This window comes from Lepidochelys olivacea (assembly GCF_965140295.1).
Source record: "Lepidochelys olivacea isolate rLepOli2 genome assembly, chromosome: 6".
Classification (NCBI taxonomy): domain Eukaryota; kingdom Metazoa; phylum Chordata; order Testudines; family Cheloniidae; genus Lepidochelys; species Lepidochelys olivacea.
Window position 1 is genome coordinate 16,024,048 of NC_140416.1, and position 20,591 is coordinate 16,044,638.

A 20,591-nucleotide genomic window follows, 5' to 3' on the forward strand; every position below is an offset into this window, starting at 1 on the left:
TGGGGACCTCTACTTATTCTTGATCTTAGATTTGTTCTTGGTGGACTGGTACCCCTGAGTAAGATCATTCAGGGGTTTTACAATGGTAGCATAGTTCTTTACAAATCTGCGGTAGTAGCCACGAAATCTAAGGAAGGTCTTGAGTTCTCTGTAATTACTTGGACGTGGCCATGTAGTGAGGGCATCTATTTTGTCAGGATCAGTACTCACACTCTCTTGAGACACAATGTGACCCATGTACTTCATCGAGGTTCTGCAGAACTGGCATTTGTCAACTGAAAGCTTCAGACCATAAGCTTCCAACTGATCTAGAACTTTAAGAAATTTTTCTTCATGCTCCTCCAAGGTTCTTCCAAATACAATCAGGTCATCCAAATAAACTAACACTTGCAGTAAATTCATGTCTCCCACAACTTTCTCCATAAGACGCTAAAACATAGCAGGTGCTCCAGAAATCCCAATCGGTAGCAGTCTGGAGTAGCCAGCTTCCACAGTGCAATCGCCACACGCTTCTCCAATGACAGGGCAGCTCTCATTCTCATGTCCTTGTGCCAGAGTGCTGGGGTGAGCTCATCACACAGTCCCAGGAGTGTGGCTTTCCTCATCTGAAAGTTCTGCAGCCACTGCTCATCATCCCAGACACGCATGACGATGTGATCCCACCACTCAGTGCTTGTTTCCCGAGCTGTGGTCAGCACCTTTGTGAATGCCACAAGCAATCTTGTGTTGTAGCTACTACATGTAGCAAGATCAGTGTTTAAGGAGTAACTCCACTGCCACTCATGATGTGTTAGTCAGAGCGAGCAGCATATTGGTCAACAGTGCAGGATCCATTCCTGCAGACCAAAGAGGCAGAGCGCACAGTACACAAACCATTGGAAGATGGCGCCAAATGCGGATGTAAGCACAGGGATTGCTGGGATGCGCAATGCATTATGGGGCATTGGGACAGGACCCAGGATGCCCATGACCTCCTCCACCTTCCCACAACTCTTAGCAGTAGAAGAGGAAGAGATCCTCTGTGGGATAGCTGCCTAGAGTGCACTGCTCCAAATACCAATGCAAGTGCCACAAGTGTGAACATGATATTGTGTAGGCAGCTGATAGTGTGAACACACAACAGCGGTTTCCCTTCAGCGCTCTCTGAGCAGCGATATAACTGCCGGTGATGTAACTGCCAGTGTAGACATACCCTTATATATGTATGTGCCTAGCACAACAGGGCCCTGATCTTGGTTTGGGCCTCCAAGCACTACTGTACTACAAATAATAGTAATACTGTTAGGATATTAGGCCCAGGAAGAGGAGTGTAGGGAACTTGCAAAACCAAAAAGCAGTCCTATGAGCATACCACAAAATAATGCTTTCATAAATCTTAATTATAATGTGGATATTTGGCATTCAGTATTATCCACTTCAGAGACAAATATGACTCAGTATTAAATTACTACAATCTGTGCTGATGTAGGAGTAACCCTGACACTGTCTCTTTGTGAGCCATTTTTGTTAGAGTAATTGCATTAGTAATAGCCGATTACGCAGCAATCTTATGTTCCTACAAAATTAAGGTAATTACTGTAGCTGGAAACACATCCCCCTGTATTCCATCCTAACAAGGAAACTGGTTAGAGGCAATGTAATGTTTCAGTGTCTATAAAAGAGATTCACTAAAGCGTAATTATATTATTGGAAGTGGGGAGGGGGAAGTCTTTACATTTGGAAAGAGCATGGAAACAAAATTACAGTTGGGGATGCAAATGTCTGTTCTGAATGTATGCAGAACAGGAGGCGTTTGTATTTAGGTGCTTGTCTCCAGCAATATAGAGGAAATGTCTTGGGAACATGTGAATGGAGTTCTGAATTTTGAAAAAGGTAGATGTATGTGTGTGAAATAGATTTAGTGTGACTTCCATAAATGTACATTCTTCTCTGAACTGAATTACCCAGAGCATCTTGGGTTCATTCATTTTAATACAGTAGTAAATGTGTCTGAACATTTAATTTAAGCAAACATTCAGAGTGTTACATTCAGCTCATAATTAGTCCATATTAATGTAATGTTGTATTTTAGCATTGACCTTTCTTTAGATTTCCTGATACCTGTACAGAGCTCTGGGCACCTCTCAGAACTTTAAACACAAGGTTAGCTATTTAAAAATTACCACGCAAAACCTTAGTTCATCATTTTTCCCAAGTACTATATTAACAGACTCTCGCAAGAGCTAAAGTCCAGTGATCTAAGACACCACCTAAATTGTCTTTCAGCTTTCAGCCCTCCAGTGCAATACCAGTGAGAAAATAGGAGCACTGCAGCATGCCTGTAAGATTAACAAATCCAGACTCTGTCAGACCAATGGGGAAGTGAATTCTATAGGGTCCCTCAGAGAAAACCTGTCACACTGCCTTCCGAGACTCCTGCTAGGTTAGTACAATTTACACAGCACCTCTCATTCAGGGCCAAGCACTAAGCCTAAAGTCACAATCTAGCCCTTATGTATTCTGATTTTTAAAAGACGGCAAATAATTTAACAGGTATGCACCTTGTCAGCAATTAAAATTAGAATTTCATTAATGTAATAAAGCAACAATTAATAAACTGCTCACCCACCACAAATACCCAGCTCCCCCAAAGCTACAGAAAACAAGTAACCAATAATGCTTCAAATAAAATATAAAACTTCCCTTTCCCCTTCACACAGCCTTCTCCCCAAAGGCCTGGGAGCAAAGGTGGGCCTTGCAGTATGTCCAGCAGATTAAAGGGTCGCTGTCAACTTGAAGTCTATTCAGTTTTAAAACATGAGTTAACAATAGTTTCAGATACTACCCTTGTCCCTGAAACTCACTACCAATCTATGTGGTTTTACAGTCATGCTTTCCTATTTGTTTTTCTCGTTGCTAAGTGAAAGTGCTGTTAAATGCAAAGTAAAGTGCGGAGAAAGAAAGATACACTACTGTTTTCCTCTGAACTCTTTCAGTTATAGTAATCTTAGATGTTACTTAACAATATAGATTTTTCCAGGAAAGGTCAGAGATCTCAGAGCAGGAGGACTTCTGGGTCCAGTTTCAACCAGTTAGCAAATCCTTCTCCAGCAAGCACCCATTTTGCCTTGCCTGTCTAGGGCAGCATTCTAGTTGCATACCCCCCATCTCCGTCTCCTCAGTTTGGAGACTAGTTGTCTCACTTTTACGTACAGTTACTGCAGACAAATGAGTCCTAAGCGTCATGAGATCGGGTAATGCCATGCAATTCCTAGCCAACTCTTCTCACCACCTTCTAGCCCGTCTGTCTTCAAGAACCCTTCTTACAAGACATTGTTCCTGAAGCAGGTCCAGACTCTGCTTGTGCAGGAAGCTTTAGAGGAGGTTCCCCTACAGCAGTGGTTCTCAACCTATTTATAATTGTGGGCTGCATATGCAGCCCTCAGTGTGTTACATGGGCCACAGGTTGAGAACTGCAGCGCCCACCTCACTAACACCCCAACTGGGCAGCCAGGACCCGGACCCTGCCACACAGCACCAGGCAGCCGGAACCTGGAACCTGTGGGGGGCCAGGCAGCCGGGGCTGGGACCCTGCCACGCACGAGGCCAGGCAGCTGGTGCCAGACCCAGACCCTGCCACACACTGGGCCAGGAAGCCAGAACCCGGGTTTATTTAGCACACAGATGGGCCACAGCTGTGTGCTAGTTGGGCTGTATGTTGAGAACCACTGCCCTACAGCATCGGGGAGAGAGGTTCTATTGCCTGTATTTCCTAGACCCCAAATCCAAAGGAGGAATGAGACCTATCCTCAATCTCTGTCACCTCAACAAATACATCAGATACATGAGGTTCCGTATGGTCACTGTAGACATTAGCCTTCCCACACTGAACCACAATAACTTGTGTGCTGCCCTTCCCAGGATGCTTCTTTTCATGTGGTGATTCTCCCAAGCCACAGGAGATTTCTGAGATTTGTCATGGTAAGCCACTGTGCTTCCCTTTGGCCTGTCCTTAGCATCTCACGCTTTTACAAAACGTGTGATGATAGTATCAGCATGCGTCAGAAAAAGAAGAATTCATGTTTCTTCTTCGAGGAGTGTCCCTGTGGGTGCTCCGCTTTAGGTGAATCTGCATCCCTGCCCCTGTGATTGGAGAATTTCAGTATCAGTGCCTAGTTGAGTCGCACATGCACTTTCCCCATCTCACGCCGCTTCTGATGGTAACATAGCACTGTGTGACTAAACTGCCCTCAGTTCCTTCTTTACCACCCGTGGCTTAAGACAGAGCATCATCAATGCCTCCAAGTTTGCCTTAACTTAAGAATTAGATGTAGATTTAGTAGTTTTAGAACCTTTAGTAGTTTAGCTACCTTTCTCTTCCCCGTTTATCTTTCTTTATAGAAAAAAATTTTCTTCAATAAATATCATTCCTTATTATACCCTTTAGCATAGTGTAGATACCCACCCTCAAGGGAGAACCTTTATTCTAAGGGGCATGCCTGGTTCCCCAGGTTTTAAACTCTGCTTAATTTGCCGGGAGTCAATCCTGATCTCCAATGACACTTGCAATATGTCTGCTGTCTTGATGAGACACATGTCCCACAAAAGTACTCCCGTTGCCACAATCTTAAGATCCGCTCCAAAAAAGTGAGGGATCTTAAATTAAAACTTCTTTTGATGGAGAAGTTTCTGCACCCAGCATCCAGTCCAGGATCATGGACTCTCCTGGGCACCGGTCTCCAGAGGCAGCATCTGAGAGACATTCCAGACCATCCTCTCCGAGGAAAGAGTACTCCACCAGAAAGGTGACAAAAAACAGCCTTCAACCTTTCCTCCCCAGGAATTAACTAAAAAGAGATGATCCCCACCCATCAGACGCTATTGGTACTGATTACACTGAGGCAGATTACCTCTGAGGCAGGGGGGCCCTCTGGTACCATGGGTGCCATGTCAGCCAAAGACCCTAAGTGGGCAGGGTCAGAGAGAAACAGGAAAGAGAAACATCCTGTGATGGGTTTGTTCACAGAGACCCACTTGGGACTGTCACTTGACGTCCTCAAATTACCTCTGAGCCCTGTTTTCCCTGCCATCTTGGGACTCCAGAACCCTGCCTTGTTGATCCAGACATGCAAGCCTGCTGTAACACAGACTCAGGGTCTGAACCATGCCCACAAAGCTGCAGACTTAACTGAAAACAGCTTAAGAAGTACTCCTGTCTTCAGCCCCCAGACACCCAGTTCCCAATGGGAGCCAAACCCCAAATAAATCCGTTTTACTCTGTATAAAGCTTATACAGGGTAAACTCATAAACTGTCCACCCTCTATAACACCAATAGAGAGATATGCACAGCTGTTTGGTCTCCCAGGTATTAATCATTTACTAATAAACAAAAGTGATTTTATTAAGAATAAAAGGTAGAATTTAAGTGGTTTCAAGTAATAACAGACAGAACAAAGTAAGTTACCAAGCAAAATAAAACAAAACACACAAGTCTAAGCCTAATACATTTAAGAAACTGAATACAGATAAATTTCACTCTCAGAGATGTACTGATAAGCTTCTTTCACAGACTAGACTCCTTCTTAGTCTGGGCCTAATCCTTTCCCCGGTACAGTTCTTGTTAGTTCCAGCTCAGGTGGTAACTAGGGGATTTCTCATGACTGGCAGCCTCCTTTGTTCTGTTCTACCCCCTTCTATAGTTTTGGCACAAGGCAGGAATCTTTTGTCTCTCTGGGTCCCTACCCTGCCTTTTAAATGGAAAGCACCAGGTTTAAGATGGATTCCAGTTCCAGGTGACATGGTCACATGTCCTGTGAGACCCCAAGCCTCCATTCTTTCCGGCCTGACTCACAGGAACACAGGAAGGCTTACAAATAAACAGAGCCATTTACAACCAATTGTTCTAGTTAATGGGAACCATCAAGATCCTAAGCCACCATTAATGGCCCACACTTTGCATAATTACAATAGGACCTTAGTACAAGATATGATACAAGATACAAGAATGATACATTCATACAAATAGGATGACCACACTCAGTAGATTATAAGCTTTGTAATGATACCTTAGAAGAGACCTTTTGCATAAAGCATATTCCAGTTACATTATATTCACATTCCAAGCGTATTTTCATAAAACACACAGAGTGCAACGTCACACGTCCCTTTCTCGGCACCACCAAAGCTGCTCAAACGTGCGGCACCACGCAGCTCAGCAGCACTGACGTCTGTGGCACCACCTTCTGCCTCTATAGCACATAGGGTGCAATTGTCGCTACCGACAACTGCGGTAATTTCATCGGCGGCACCACCAATGCTCTTCTCAATATCGGTGCTCTCAGTACCATAGGAATTTCTTTGCCACAAAGACCTCCTACTCTCCCCTCCTTGGTACTGAAGTTACTCCAGCAAGCTTGGTCCCAAACCAATTTACACCGCCATCCAGATCAGTCCCTCCTTTCTCCAGCGATGAGGAGGATGATGAGGAAGGGGAGATCTACTCATCACATCGCTCCTTGCCCATCCAGACAGCCACCCGATGGGGCCCCCCGGAACAAACTGACTACCAGCCAGGATGGAAACCAAGGGGTGGCATAGACATCCATGGATGCCACCACCAATGCCATTCCCGCCACAGTGGCCCTACTGGTCTCCATGAGGCAACGTACCATCACCACTATTGTAAGCCTCCCAATACCCACAGGGAGAGATTGAGACATTCTCCATCATCCTCAATACTGGGATCCTCTGAACTCCCAGAAGAGGCACCCGATGGACTGGAGGCCTGATCAGGAAGTCACCCCAGCTACCAATTTTTCCTCCTCTCTGGATGAAGCCATCTTGTCCCGACTGCCTACAATGGGTGATGATTTTAAACAATTCCAAGAGCTGTGTAAGAGAATTGCAGACTTGCTATATATACGACTGGAAGAACTTGCAGAGTCTCAACACAAGTTGTTGGATATTGTACTAACAGCAACTTCATCCAAAATTGCTTTCCTGATAAGATTGACACTCACGGACCCAGCCAAGACCATCTGGCAGACCCCAGCAACAGTTCCATCCACTTGTAAAACAGGACAAAAAACACCACTTCCCTCCAAGGGAATGGAATTTTTGTTTTAAAACCTGACACCAAACTCTCTGATGGTAAAGGCAGTGAATGAATGGTGCAGACAACATCACTCCAGATCCACTCGGTATGCTCGGGACTGGAAGCAATTAGATTGGGCAACCCTACAATTCAGCATTGTCAATTATGAAGCACTGATGGCTAAATACAACCACTCCAATCATTCAAAGATATCAGAATTTATTGCAAAAAGAAAAGGAATACTTGTGGCACCTTAGAGACTAACCAATTTATTTGAGCATAAGCTTTCGTGAGCTACAGCTCACTTCATCAGATGCTCACGAAAGCTTATGCTCAAATAAATTGGTTAGTCTCTAAGGTGCCACAAGTACTCCTTTTCTTTTTGCGAATTCAGACTAACACGGCTGTTACTCTGAAACCAGAATTTATTGATTATTTCCCTGAGGACAAAAAAAGAGCAATTTAAAGCAGTCATCTTGGAGGACTACCTTCTAGCTTGAACAGCCTTACAAGCCTCACTGGATTCAGCAGACACAGTGGCACAATCCATCACCACAGCCATAGTCATTCAGCAAGCTTCCTGGCTCCACCTCTCTGGTTTCCCCAAAGAGGTACAATCCACTGCAGAAGATCTCCCATTCAAGGGACCAAAGCTGTTCTCCGCTAAGACCGATGAGTTGCTTCACATCCTAAAAGACTGCAGGCTGACTCTTCAGTCCTTAGGCATCTATATGCCTATACAAAGAAGGAAGCAAGGGAAATACTACTCAGCCCAAAGAACAAGATCTGTGACATACATACAACCACAGAGGCTATATGATTCCCAAAGACGTAGACAGAGGCCCACAAGATGGAGACCATTACAGTCTCAGCCATCGACATCCCAGCAACCCTCCTCTAAACAGCAATTTTGAGGGTTTGGCTGAGGACCTGAGATACTTCCCCCATTTTCAAGTGCTTGAACCATCCATCCTTTTGGAGACCATCTGATTGCATTCCACCCAGCATGGCAGACCATCACATCAGACAAATGGGTATTAAAAATAATTGAGACTGGCTATTCAATCCAATTCACCTCCATCCCCTCCACCTACCTGTCCTTATTCAGGGACCCTTCTCACAAGCACCTGCTATGACAGGAAGTAAGCCATCTCCTGCATAGGCGCCAGCTTGCTGTGGGCCCAGGGGGTGCTCAACCCCCCCCCACTCCACCCCAGTTGATTGTGGTAAGCAGGAGATGCTGGGAGGGAGGGGGAGGAGTTGAACAGCAGAGCCCCTGGTTACCAGGAGGCACTGGGGGAAGGGGAAGGTGGCTGCCAGTAAGTGCTAAGCACCTGCTAATTTTTTGTTGTGGGTGTACCAGCCCTGGACAAGGGGTCATAATATTCTCCTATCTGGATGACTGCTTATTCAAAGCCTGCATCCAAGAAGATGCCTTAGAAACTACCCAAAAGAGAAAAGCTCTCTTCACACAACTAGGTCTACAAATAAACAAGCAAAAATCAATAGGCTCACACCTGTACAGAGACTAGAATTCATCAGGGCTTACCTCGATTCACTGGAGGCCACAGCCTCTCTACCACCACACTCTAGTCAATCTGATCAGTACAGCACAAACCAGCTCGCAGACATCGGCCGGGACCCGCCTCCAAATATTAGGTGATATGTCAGCAATGACATTTGTCATGAAGCATGCCAGGCTACACATGCATTGGCTTTAAGGCTGGCTCAGAAGAGTGTATATTTTACATAGACACAGAATAAACAGGAGTCTTATGATGTGAATCAAAATAAAATACTCTCTTTACTGGTGGACTCGACCACACAATGTTTGTGCAGGAGTTCCCTTTGCATAGACCCCATCATCAATTATACTAACAAGAGACACTTCTATGCTTGGTTGGAGAGCACACTTGCACAACCACACGATCCAGGGCAGGTGGTCCCCCTCAGAATCAACATTGTACATAAACCTACTGGTACTGCGAGCAGTCTGCAATGCAAGCTCACACTTTCTGCCCAGGATCCGGAACAAGACCATAAAAGTGTTGACAGACAACATTCCTTGTATGTTTTATATAAACCAGCAAGGGGGGAGGGGCATGGTCGCAATCCCTACGTACAGAAGCAATGAGATTATGGAACTGGAGCACCTACCACAACATCAACATCTCAACCTCCTATCTACCAGGATGCCACAAAACCACTGTGTATGCGCTGAGCAGAAAATTCTCTCAGGACCAGAAGTGGGAAATAAACACCAAGGTATTACACAGGCTATTCAAATGCTGGGATTCCCTAACTATAGACCTCTTCGCTACAGTGCAGAATGCCAAGTACCCACACTTCTGCTCGAGAGCAGGATTGGGACCCCGATCTCTGGGGAGTGCTTTTCTCCTCAAATGGGATGCGCCTCCAGGGTCATACACATCATAAAGACCAATGAATCCAGAGTCATCTTGAAAGCTCACACTTAGCCCAGACAAATGTGGTTCCCTTACCTGTTGAAGATGGCAATATGCCCACCACACACTCTTCCCCATCTCCTATCTCAGGATGCAGGCCACATCTGCCACCTGAACCTGGAAATACTCCACATTAAGGCATGGTTACTCCGTGGTTCCAAGGCAATGAAATGACCTGCTCATAGGAGGTAAAGGCCATACTATTAAACAGCAGAAAGTCTGCTACATAATACACTTACTTTCACAAATGGAAGATATTCCACATATGGTACCAGAATAGACAAACAGTGGTGACTACCTCTCCTTTACCAATGGTATTAGATTATATATTGGAACTCAAAAAATCAGGCCTATCAATGAGCTCAATCAGAGTACACTTTGTGGCAATCATGGCTTTCCATCACAAAGTTGACGAGTTGTCAGTTTTCACCCACCCTACCACTAAATGATTCCTCAAAGATATTTGTAACCTTTATCCATGATAACGAACCAATTAAGGGCCCAATTCTACAGTTTTTGTAGCCAGAATTTAAATACTATAGTGATGGACATTATAGAAAACCTGGATTGCTGGGGGTTATTGCTGGGGAGACTTCCTGCAGGCAAAAGTCCTGTTGGCTTTAATGGGAGTGCAAATGTGCAAATCACATTTTTTTTCTGTTCGATTTTGAAGCAGTGTTTGCTTTCTTAGGAAAGGATTTTTTTAATGCTTCCAGTTGTTTGCAAGCAGCTTCTGTCTTCTATTGTAAAGTCTACTTGGCGTTATCACTTGCAGATCCCCTTTCCATGCTTTGTGTGGTTCATAAAAGTCAGACTACCTGAGTGCAACAAGAGATGTGTCAAACTGGTGACCATTTTTTCACAAAATTTCACTTGAAAATATTTGTTCCATTTGGAGAAATTTCATGATCTTGGAATTTCATGCCCAAGCAGGATAGTGGCCATTTCTTAAAATTTTGTGCACTGTAGGTGAAGAGAGTGGCTGGGTCAATGGAAGGAAGGAAGAAAAATTGTTAATTTGTTGGTGTTAGGGCTTGATTCATATGCTAGTGAAATCAGCGGGAGGCAGGTGTTTGTTCTGGCACTCTTGCCTATGTCCAAGTTTCTTTCCCCCAGATCTAACCCAGTGGGTGCTCACACGTAGTCAATGGTCTGACTGCTCGTCGGCCTGCCTGTTGCGAGGCTAATTGTTTTAACCACACAGGACCCCAAGTTAGCCAAAAAGAACAGCAATAAATCAGGAGTCAGCATTTTGCTGAGGCATACGCCATAGAACTCGGGAGAGGCAGGCAGGACACAAAATCAGCATCACTTGAACAGCAAAGTTCAAGAACAGCAGAACTGACAGCCCAGGCGAAATTCAGTTGTGAAAATCAACGCACCCTTTCACCCACCAAACAGTATCTTCAGCAGCAGCAACAGCAGCTTGTTTTTATTCGCGATACACCTAATCATAGCGGTTTCTTATGTCCTATAAACGATGCACAGTCACAGGTGTCGTACCGATAATAAAGGTCTTATTAAAAGTACACTTAATCTCAGGCAGGAGCAGCGCCAGCCAAACTAGATAGACCTTGTGTTGGTACAGTGCCCATAGAACGTACACAGTGAGGTCCTGGTTCAAGGCTAGGTTTTCTAGGCACTCACATGATACAAATAAGAATAAGAAGAATAATAGACCTTTCAGCTGGGTCTTCAACTCTGATCCCTTCTCACTGTTTTAGACGTGTATCGGTAGGTCTACACTTATGATGGCGTAAGACACTGCACGCCTCCCTACCACATGTATAAATACAGTAGAACCCCACTTATCTGATCTAAGTGGGACCGGAGCCAGATCGGATCATCGAAAATTTGGATAATCTGGAGAGTGGGCAAAGAGCTTCAGCCCCGGGTGGCAGGGCACCTACTGTCAGCCCCAGGCAGTGGGGCTCCAGCTGTCAGCCCCAGTTCAGCTAATACGGAGAGCTGGATAATGGAGGCTCAGCTATACGGGGTTCTATTGTACTATGTAGATAGCGAGCATTGCTTAGGAAAGTAGGGTAGAGACATGCCAGAACCTTAGAGTATATACCCTACATGGCTCTCTCCACACCCAAGCAGTGCCTTCCATGTCTACATTGCTATTTTTAGCAGAGTAGTGTTCCCCTGTGGGAGCCTTCCGACCTACCGGTGCAAGTGCCCACCAGGCCTATGCGTAACCAAAGCATTGCACAGATCTGACCATTACTCTCATGGGTGGTCATACACAGCACTCCACGTACTTTTTGTGCCCATGACAGGAAGGAGGCCAGGCATCCAATATTCCAAAAAAAACCAGTTGTGTTAGGGTAATCTTTCCCTGGTCAGTTGTGCCTCCCAAACTGAAATATTTTCCTTCTCCCCTTTTAAAACAATTCTTGTCCTGCTTCTAGTACTGAGAAGGGAATAAAAGGAAAAACATGCAAACCCATTACCTCAGGCAAACAGCACGTAAAAGTGTGCCATAAACTAGCATCAGTACAGTGACACAAGTGATGGGGAACCTCAAAACATTCAGAGTTCAGATAAGCACCCAGAAGTTTTAGACAACCATAAAAACCTACATTGCATAAGCTGCCCACAGACCGCAGACTATGCTGTCACTTTTTGCCAGGTCATGTTGATCTTTATTGGCGAACATATGCATTATCTGATCTCACATGAGTGATAAATTCTTCTGGAAGCAGTTTAATGTTAAAATAAGCTAATGCCACAGAATAACTCTTGCGGCAGTGTACAGTGTCACCAGGCATACAGCAAATATTATAAATGACTTAGTTGTTTAAATACAAAGGATACAATGCCATTTTCAGAACACATGTCCTCTGTCAGTGTAATGAGTGAGCATCTGATGTAAAATTTCAATGAGAAATTAGCAGACACGGCATTTGTACCAGAAAGATCAAAAGCAGCTCACTTGAAGGATGCCGTTTGGTTTCGTAGCTCTTACACGAATACCAAACATATCCTAGCGCAATATTTGTGAAGACTGCATGTACAAAATCCCACTTAAGTCATGTTCAGATTCCTGAACAAACTTTAAGAAGCCAGTGATGTGTGAAACCTGATAAAGAAAGAAAGCTAATAACTTTATTGCAATAAAATCAGAAAAGCCAACTACCCACAACCCAGACAGATACATCAATGAGGTACAAATGCATTGCCATCTTGTTTAACCTATGTCTTAAAGGTAGCATGGTCTTTTACATGTGTGATCAGAAGCAGTAACTGCTCTCTCTGTCAGACCAGAGAACTGCAATGGAGGCAGCTCCAGCTGGACATTTCATCCTATTTAAACACCTGGCTGATGGGGATGACTTTGTTGAGTGAGTCAAACACAGGAGGACGCGTAATGTCACTGCAGTGGAAGTGAGAAGCACAGTCACATTTGCCAGTTTTTGGGAGGTATGTCTTTGGTGAAAGCAGAGAGAGACACCTGTCTTGTGTTTTGAACACTGCTACTTTGCAGATACCTGGGAGTTGTAAACTTTGCTACTGATTTTTTACATTGAATATCGCTCTTAAGAACATCAAGCGTTTAATATGTTGTTCACCCTTTAGCTTCCATGACTACCAAATTTAATTTTATTAACATAAAATGAAAGTGTTACTAAAACAAACTGATTTCAAGTTTACCAGCCTTTAATGGGACTTTTCACAGTGACATTTACAGTTACTTTTTTAAGTTAACATATTTGTTTTTATTTTTACAGCATGATGAGAAATTAGCAGCAGGTAAAGTAAATCTATTTGTTCTATTCCAAGTAGTTAATGTCCATATTTTGAGCTGTTAATCTTCTTTTGATGTTCATAAATTTCATTGGTGTTGAACTTTTATAACCTAAATTCAAAAAATATATATTCATTACACATGTTCCTAATATGAAAACATATACAATGTTTAGTGTCCATGATTAGATATTATGACCTGTTCAAACTACCATTGAAGTCAAGGTCTTTCTATTGACTGCACTAGGAGTTGGACTGGGCCCTAAAATCAGTAATATAAACACCTGAGTAGGACTCCACCTACTTTAGGTATAAAGATCCATCCCACCAAGTCTGGGCTACTGTTTCTAGCCCTCTTCCTTGCCAATCTAGTCTTGAAAACTTACATGAATCTAAACCAATTTATAGGGTAGAAAATTTGTCACTGATCTTTTCCTAAAAAGTATAGTGTATTCATGGTCTTCGTCCACCCCTTCAGCAGCCCAGACTTGGTGGGAGTCTGGTGGGAAACAAGTTGCTCTTCCTGGAGATTTTGTTTATTTTACTCTTCAGCAACATACCCCAAAATACACTGAGCAGAGATAGCAAAAACAAAGAGAAAAATAAAAGTGTTCATTCATTTCCTAGGGTAACAGTGAGTTGCTGGTGACCTGAGCTAGGACTTCTCATTTTCCCATGGTAAGGCCTGCCACAAACCACCATCCTTCTCTCTACCACTAAAAGGCCACGTCCTCCTGGAGCTCACTCCTTCCTGTCCCCATTGTAATTTGCTGCTGATTTGTTCACCCAGTCCCCAATCCAGGAAAGCATTTCAGCACATACTCAAATCCAGGCCTGGCCAGGAAAGCACTGAAGTACATGTTGCCGCACTTCTTGGCACAGGCACGGACAATAATGGCCATGGCCCCCGGACCGGAGACGGGGCCGAGGTCGGGTTTCTGCAGCTGCTCCTGTAGAACAGTGAGAGAAGATGGTATTGTAACAGTAACACCTTTTTGTGGCTTCATGGCAGCAAGCAGAGACCCTGGGGTATGGTTCTGAAGACTCCCAGCTCACCCTGGTCGCGGGCTGCCACCTTTCAGTATTTGCCGGTGAGCCAGAATAATTAGGGCTGAAATCCTGGCCCCACTGAAGGTAATAGCAAAACTCCTATTGACTTCGATGGGGCAGGATTTCACCATTGTGTTGCCACATCAGAGAATGGGAATCTCCCCGGTGTGATAAGAACAGGAGGACTTATGGCACCTTAGAGACTAACCAATTTATCTGAGCATGAGCTTTCGTGGGCTAAAACCCACTTCATCAGATGCATCCCCAGTGTGATGTTGCATCAGTGCACCGTGGTGTATCTCTATGCTGTGATGCAGCATTGCAATGCCATTTCCTGTAATACTACCGCATGTTTGATGGGAATGATTCTCATGTCACAAAGTAAGCATATGTTTTCCCCAATAGCCTTCACTGTCTGCAAATTTGGCTTCATCATGGGCCCTGAATTTCACTGTTCTACCTGCATCACTTACGTTTACAACGCTGCCTGTTGGCACCTCCATCACTGCCACCACTCCACTTCAGTTGAAATCCTCGTCTGTTCCTTCATCTCCTCTTGTCTTCACTCCTGCAACTCCCTTCTCTCTGCCTTGCCCCACTCCCACCTCTGCAGACTCCAGGATGTGCGGGAAGATTGCTGCCTGCCTTTTTGCCAGTCCAAAAATAAAGACTTTTTCATTCAAATTTTTGCTTTATGGTATGAAATGGTTGAACCTCCAGTATATACATGAAAAAAGAACAGGAGGACTTGTGGCATCTTAGAGACTAACAAACTTATTTGAGCATAAGCTTTCGTGAGCTACAGCTCACTTCATCGGATGCATGCATCTTTTTGCGGATACAGACTAACACGGCTGCTACCCTAAAACCTGTCAGTATATACATGGGATTTTCCACTGCACACCGTGCTGGCCTAACTCTGCTCCCATCAAAGTCAATGGTTCACCGGCAGCAGGGTTAAGGTAACATTAACCATTGTGGAAAATTATGCCTGTGTTCTGTTTTCTGTTTTTCCCTCCAGATGTGAAGTGAATTAGCAAAGCAAGGAACAGATCCTCAGCTAGTGTAAATTGTCCACTGGATCTATGACAATTTACAGCAGCTGAGGATCTGCCCCAAAGGTTTTGCCTGCATCCCAGACCAAGAAATTTGTTTGACTGGGTAACATTTTAAAAAGCGACATATAAATGCTTATGGCAGATTTACTTCTATATTATATTTTTAAAATTACTTTTTAACACTGCATTCAAGTCCTCCAGGTCAAGCTTGTAATATTGCTCTTCACTATCAGAAGCATATCTTCTACCATCTGTTAAAAAATGAAAAAAAGAGACAGACAAGTTACCAATGAAAATGGTTTATCAAGGCATCATTCAAAACAAACCATAGGTCTGCATGGTTTATTATAAATATTCAGTATGTGTGTGAGAGAGCCACACTGAATCCAGACAAAGCTGTGATTTGCTGAGCTGAGCGAGGGAGCTAGGAACTCCTGAATCTTGACACTGACTCCTCCTTTGGCGTTGGTCAGGTCACTTAACTTCTCTGACCTGATCTCAACTAGTCAAAAAGGCATTGCAACAAACCATTAATTGAGCTTGCAATGCCTGTACAATGCCTTGTGTCCACATAGACAGCAGCTATCCAGTGTGTTGCAAGAGCTGCTTGTACTGGCTGCTTGCAGTTCGGGGACAAAGTGGACAAAGAGTCCAGCTGAGGATCTCTTAGAATTTGTCAGGAGATGCAGGAGTGCAAAAGTGATTTTAATGACCTCTGAGTAGCTTGAAGATTGTTCTAACTTGCACCCACTGCCAACAGTCCCAAGGGGTCATTATGATAACTGGGGATTGCTGGGAACAGGGAAAATGTGCTAATCCCCTCTTTTCTCCAGCTATGCCCCATATACTGGCCACCAGGAGGAGGTTGGGTTGGAGTAAAAGCCATTATGGAGGCCTTATTGGTTCTATGCCATCCAAGAATCCCCCTACATTGGGGAATACTCCTGTGGCTGGTTAAACCAGCCTCATAGCCATTGCCCATCAGTGAAGCAGGGCCAAATTGTCCTAGTGATGGAAGGATTTAGGCCTACAGCTGTGATCCACCTCTGAAATATTTTGATTTTTAATATGATCCACTCCAAGATTATTTATCTACATTAACGTCTCAACCTACAGTCACAGAAAATAAGACTTCTTAAGTAAATCAGGTTTTAGAGGTTTATGAATCTGAGAGCTTACAGTAATTTGGAATGAACTCTTTGGTCATCACTCTCTAGAAGCATATTTTTCCCACAGTATCATTTATAAAATTCATCCAAGCCTGAAAGAGCATTTCAGACCTTGTCACAGTTATCTTCAGCACCAGCAACAACAGCTTGTATTTATTCACAATGCACCTAATCGTAACGGTTTCTTATGACCTATAAACTATGCACAGACAGTCGCACGTGTCATAGTGATAATAAAGGTCTATTAAAAGTACAAATGTCATCGGGACATTATAGGAAAACATTGAGTAGATGTAGGTCTCAGTACTTCAGGTACCTTTTGTCACTCCTGACAAATTCAACTAGTTTGATTTCAAAGATATAACTAAGTAGTGCTGTCTGCTCTGTGACATTCTGTTGTCAAACAATGGCAAACTTTATCAGATTGCCCGCCACTGCTAGCTCTTGTCTTTCTCTGGTTACTTAAATAAATTAGATGATTGCGTACTTTATAGACTCCTCTGAGAATCAACAAAACAAAATTACTTGTTTACTTACTGTAATTCAAAAAATCTGAATTGAAAGTGAATTTAAAATCCTGCATTGGAATGCGTGGGTCATTCTACAGGTAGAGACACTTGAATGCTGGGAGATTATTTGTTTTCAAGACTGGACACTAGCAGTAAAATTGATTAAAAGTAGACAGCGCAATATACGTTTACCACTTTTCATCAAACTGTTTTTGGGTTGACTTTATAACAAGTACATGTAAATGTACAAACATCACAAAAATTAGAAACACAATCTTATTTTCTGCTAATAAGTATTGTACTATTTGTCTAAGGCACTAGTATTTGTAATTGTAAATAATATGTTATGTAAAAGAAATACATAACTGAGTAAGATATGACTATGGTATTAGTAGAAAAATAACATTTCTAACAGAATTGGTACGTAACACAAAAAAATTACCAGTACTTTGGTATTAGGATATCCTTACACAGTAGATTTTTCTGTATACTTCCCGGTGGCACAACTTTCATATGATAAAACAGATTTATTAACTTATCCGTGTTTTTATTTAATATGGTATTTTTAAAAATACATATCAATTCAGTTTCATAACTATTTTTTCGTCCAACTAAGCATTTAATCTCACTGTGAAAATGATAGGCTACTGAATTTAACTTACATCGTCCTTTGAGGTATAGCATTGATTGTGGGCCCCAATTTCTTGCTACTAGTTTGTTCTGTAAGTTGCAAAAACAAAGTAGAAATTATTCGGCTAGAAATGAATCCTCTTATAAAGTCCTGCAGAGACATTTTTAACCCAAATTTTACCTTTGGAGCACACCAAGATTCAACTATAAGAAAAACCATGAGGATGGCACAAGCGCAAACCACTGCAGTTTTAGTTTTCTGTAAGAAAATAATAAAAAAATATTTTTGTCTTTCATATTACATTTAGCAAAATGGAGCAATGAATATTATAAATCAAACTTCATGCATACTCTGTATTCTTCTTACCATTTTAGCACGTCTGCTGCTGTCCCTCTCTTCTATCATCCAAATGCTGTCAAAGATTTGGTTTGCCACTTTCTCACTGGAAAAGAGATTGAGCAGCTGATGATCATAAAACATGCAAACCTCAGTTCAGCTGCGAATGTTTCTTTCCAGCAGTCAGTTTTAAAGGCACCAATGTATACATGCGGTTTAGTATGCGAAAATTAGGTATACAGTGTCTACTTTCCTTTGTAATCAAAACAAAAAAATTATTGTGTCAGGCTCTTTTATACCAGGGTAGTTAATGACAGTTGTCCCCATGAGATCCAGAAACAACCTGTACCCAAAGGAAAAAAAAAAAAACAAGACAAAAGTTGATTAAATGTCAAGCATTCTCAGCAGATGCTGTATATGTGTAATTTGCATCTTCTGCCCTGTTTTCTACCATAGTAAACACCTGACAATGGTTGAAAAGGAAACTTTTCCTGTTCATTGACTGTTTTATACGCTCATTTTTCCATCACTCTCTTCTGTTCTCTTTAGTTTGTTGTACCGTACTCATTACCGTAGCACCTATGTAGAGCTACACATTTTGTTTTACTTTTATGTACTGTTCCAACCCTTCATTGCAGTCATTATTTGTTTTTTATCCGATATGGCATTAATCCTGTATGGCATATAACATATACATTCAGAGTATTTTATTTAATCTCTTTGGTGTGTTTGCTTAAGTCCTTTAGATCATTTTATTGTAAAGTCAATGACTTTATACATTTATATGTTCATTTCAAGGGTTCAGATTCATTAGGAAACGAACTAGTTCCTGTTATATCTGTTCCCATTGATTACACAGAGCTGGACATGCCACTATTTCTTTTATGATTTTTAAGCTTATTAATGGTAAGATGAAAAGCAACAACATGTTCATTAATTTCCTACATTTACAGGACTTTCCAGAATTAAAAATGTGTTTTGACCACAAAAGGAAAGAAGATTGAATTATTATAAACTAGTAAATTAAAACAAATGTTAAGGTTTCTAGCAAAATATTCTGCCCAGAGTAAAGAAAGTGAAGGGGCTGCAATTCAAGTTGTAGAATCTGAAGGATTTTATTTCCTCTCCTCTTCCTATAAATATATGTAGAAATATTAGCTCTGGGCTGTGTGTGAACTTTACAAATCTTTAGGGTTTAAGTATTACATATGGGTCCAATTCTTATTGACACAAAGGCCACTTTATACAGCTCTAGCAGCGTACAGGGGCCATAAAGTGGGTGTATTTATCTGCTCCCACTTTAAAGTCCTTCTACACTGCCAGTGTGCTGCAGAGTTGTCTCAATGTAAATGAGATTCAGGCCCATGTGTGTTTATTATAATATAAAAAGTTTAGTTGCTCACTCAAAGCTCCCATTGCAGTTAACTGGACTTTTGGATACGGAAGGGTCCTGAGAGAATTAAAAGGAACCATGGACCAAACTTAGCACTGTTTAACACATCTTGTGCAATGCTGAAGTCACCAGCATTATGCTACCTGGAAATCAGCACTGAATTTAGCGGTGTTTGTTCAGAAGCAGCAATACCAACAAATGGACTATCAGTCAGTAAATTGACAGATTCATCAAGTACATTAAATTAGATAGAAGTAAGAAATGTTGGTGATGCAACAACTTGCATGAATTTTAACAGTACATATGACCAGACCTGACTTAACTGAATCTTCATTTCTGTGCAGTGATCTAATTATTTTGCATTTAGGAACAAATTCTGATGTCAGCAGCACCTTGAGAAACTGCACCAATGAGCTCTGTAGCTGGAGCAGTAACCAGTGGATCTCCATAGCCTCAGACCCACCAAGCTCCACTCCTACCCTATCCCACCTCTGCCCTCAAAAAGTGACCTGTGGGCGGAACCCCACGGGGGGAACCCCCACAGAGCCGTGCTCAGCAAAATAGGTATGGCTCCCCTGCATGGGCTCTCCAAATCCTGCCCCTTTCCCCTTTGGAGTGGAACTGTACCAGTTCCTCTGTCTTTTGGACCCTCCTCATCAGGACCTCCAATTTGGCAAAGCACTTAAGTACATGCTTTAAGATAGGCACATGCTTTAGTCCATCTCTGTTCAGCAAAGCACATGTTTCAGTGTAACTTCTGTCAGTGAGGCTAGGAAGCAGATTTGCTACTTTGGGGTTTGGGGTTTTTTTTAATCTTCATCTGAACCATCCATAAACATGTACTGAATAACATTTTTTTCAGTTCCCTAATTATCTTACATCAAAGTTATACATCAATTCAAGACCGTAACATGTGAATACACGTGCCCTTCAGTTCTAAAATTGCTACTATGATGACAGATTGCAGGTGATGCTATTTATGTAGTATTTTTCTCTAGCACTGATTTTATGTAATGTACCACTTGTTTTTTTGGTTTTGTTTTAACCAAATGACTTGCTTTATTCTGTGTTCAGTTACAGCTTCAGAGAGTTATTATCCGGTCCATGATAACTGAAAGGCTAATCGCTACATAATCTGAAGCAACTCATTGAGGCTG

The 20,591-nt window shown here is 42.5% G+C and overlaps 1 protein-coding gene across 1 annotated transcript; it reads right to left on the bottom strand.

The window, feature by feature from the left end:
- Positions 1-13,314: 13,314 nt before the first annotated feature.
- Positions 13,315-18,134, bottom strand: LOC311521776 (spexin prohormone 1-like; the record flags this gene model as incomplete). The annotated part of the gene is made up of 5 exons (XM_084630353.1): positions 18,072-18,134; positions 17,886-17,963; positions 17,737-17,794; positions 15,570-15,647; positions 13,315-13,400 (listed from the first exon to the last, which is right to left on the bottom strand). Exons 1-5 carry the CDS (start codon positions 18,108-18,110, stop codon positions 13,315-13,317), a joined length of 339 nt encoding a protein of 112 aa, XP_084486479.1. The 5' UTR covers positions 18,111-18,134.
- Positions 18,135-20,591: the final 2,457 nt, after the last annotated feature.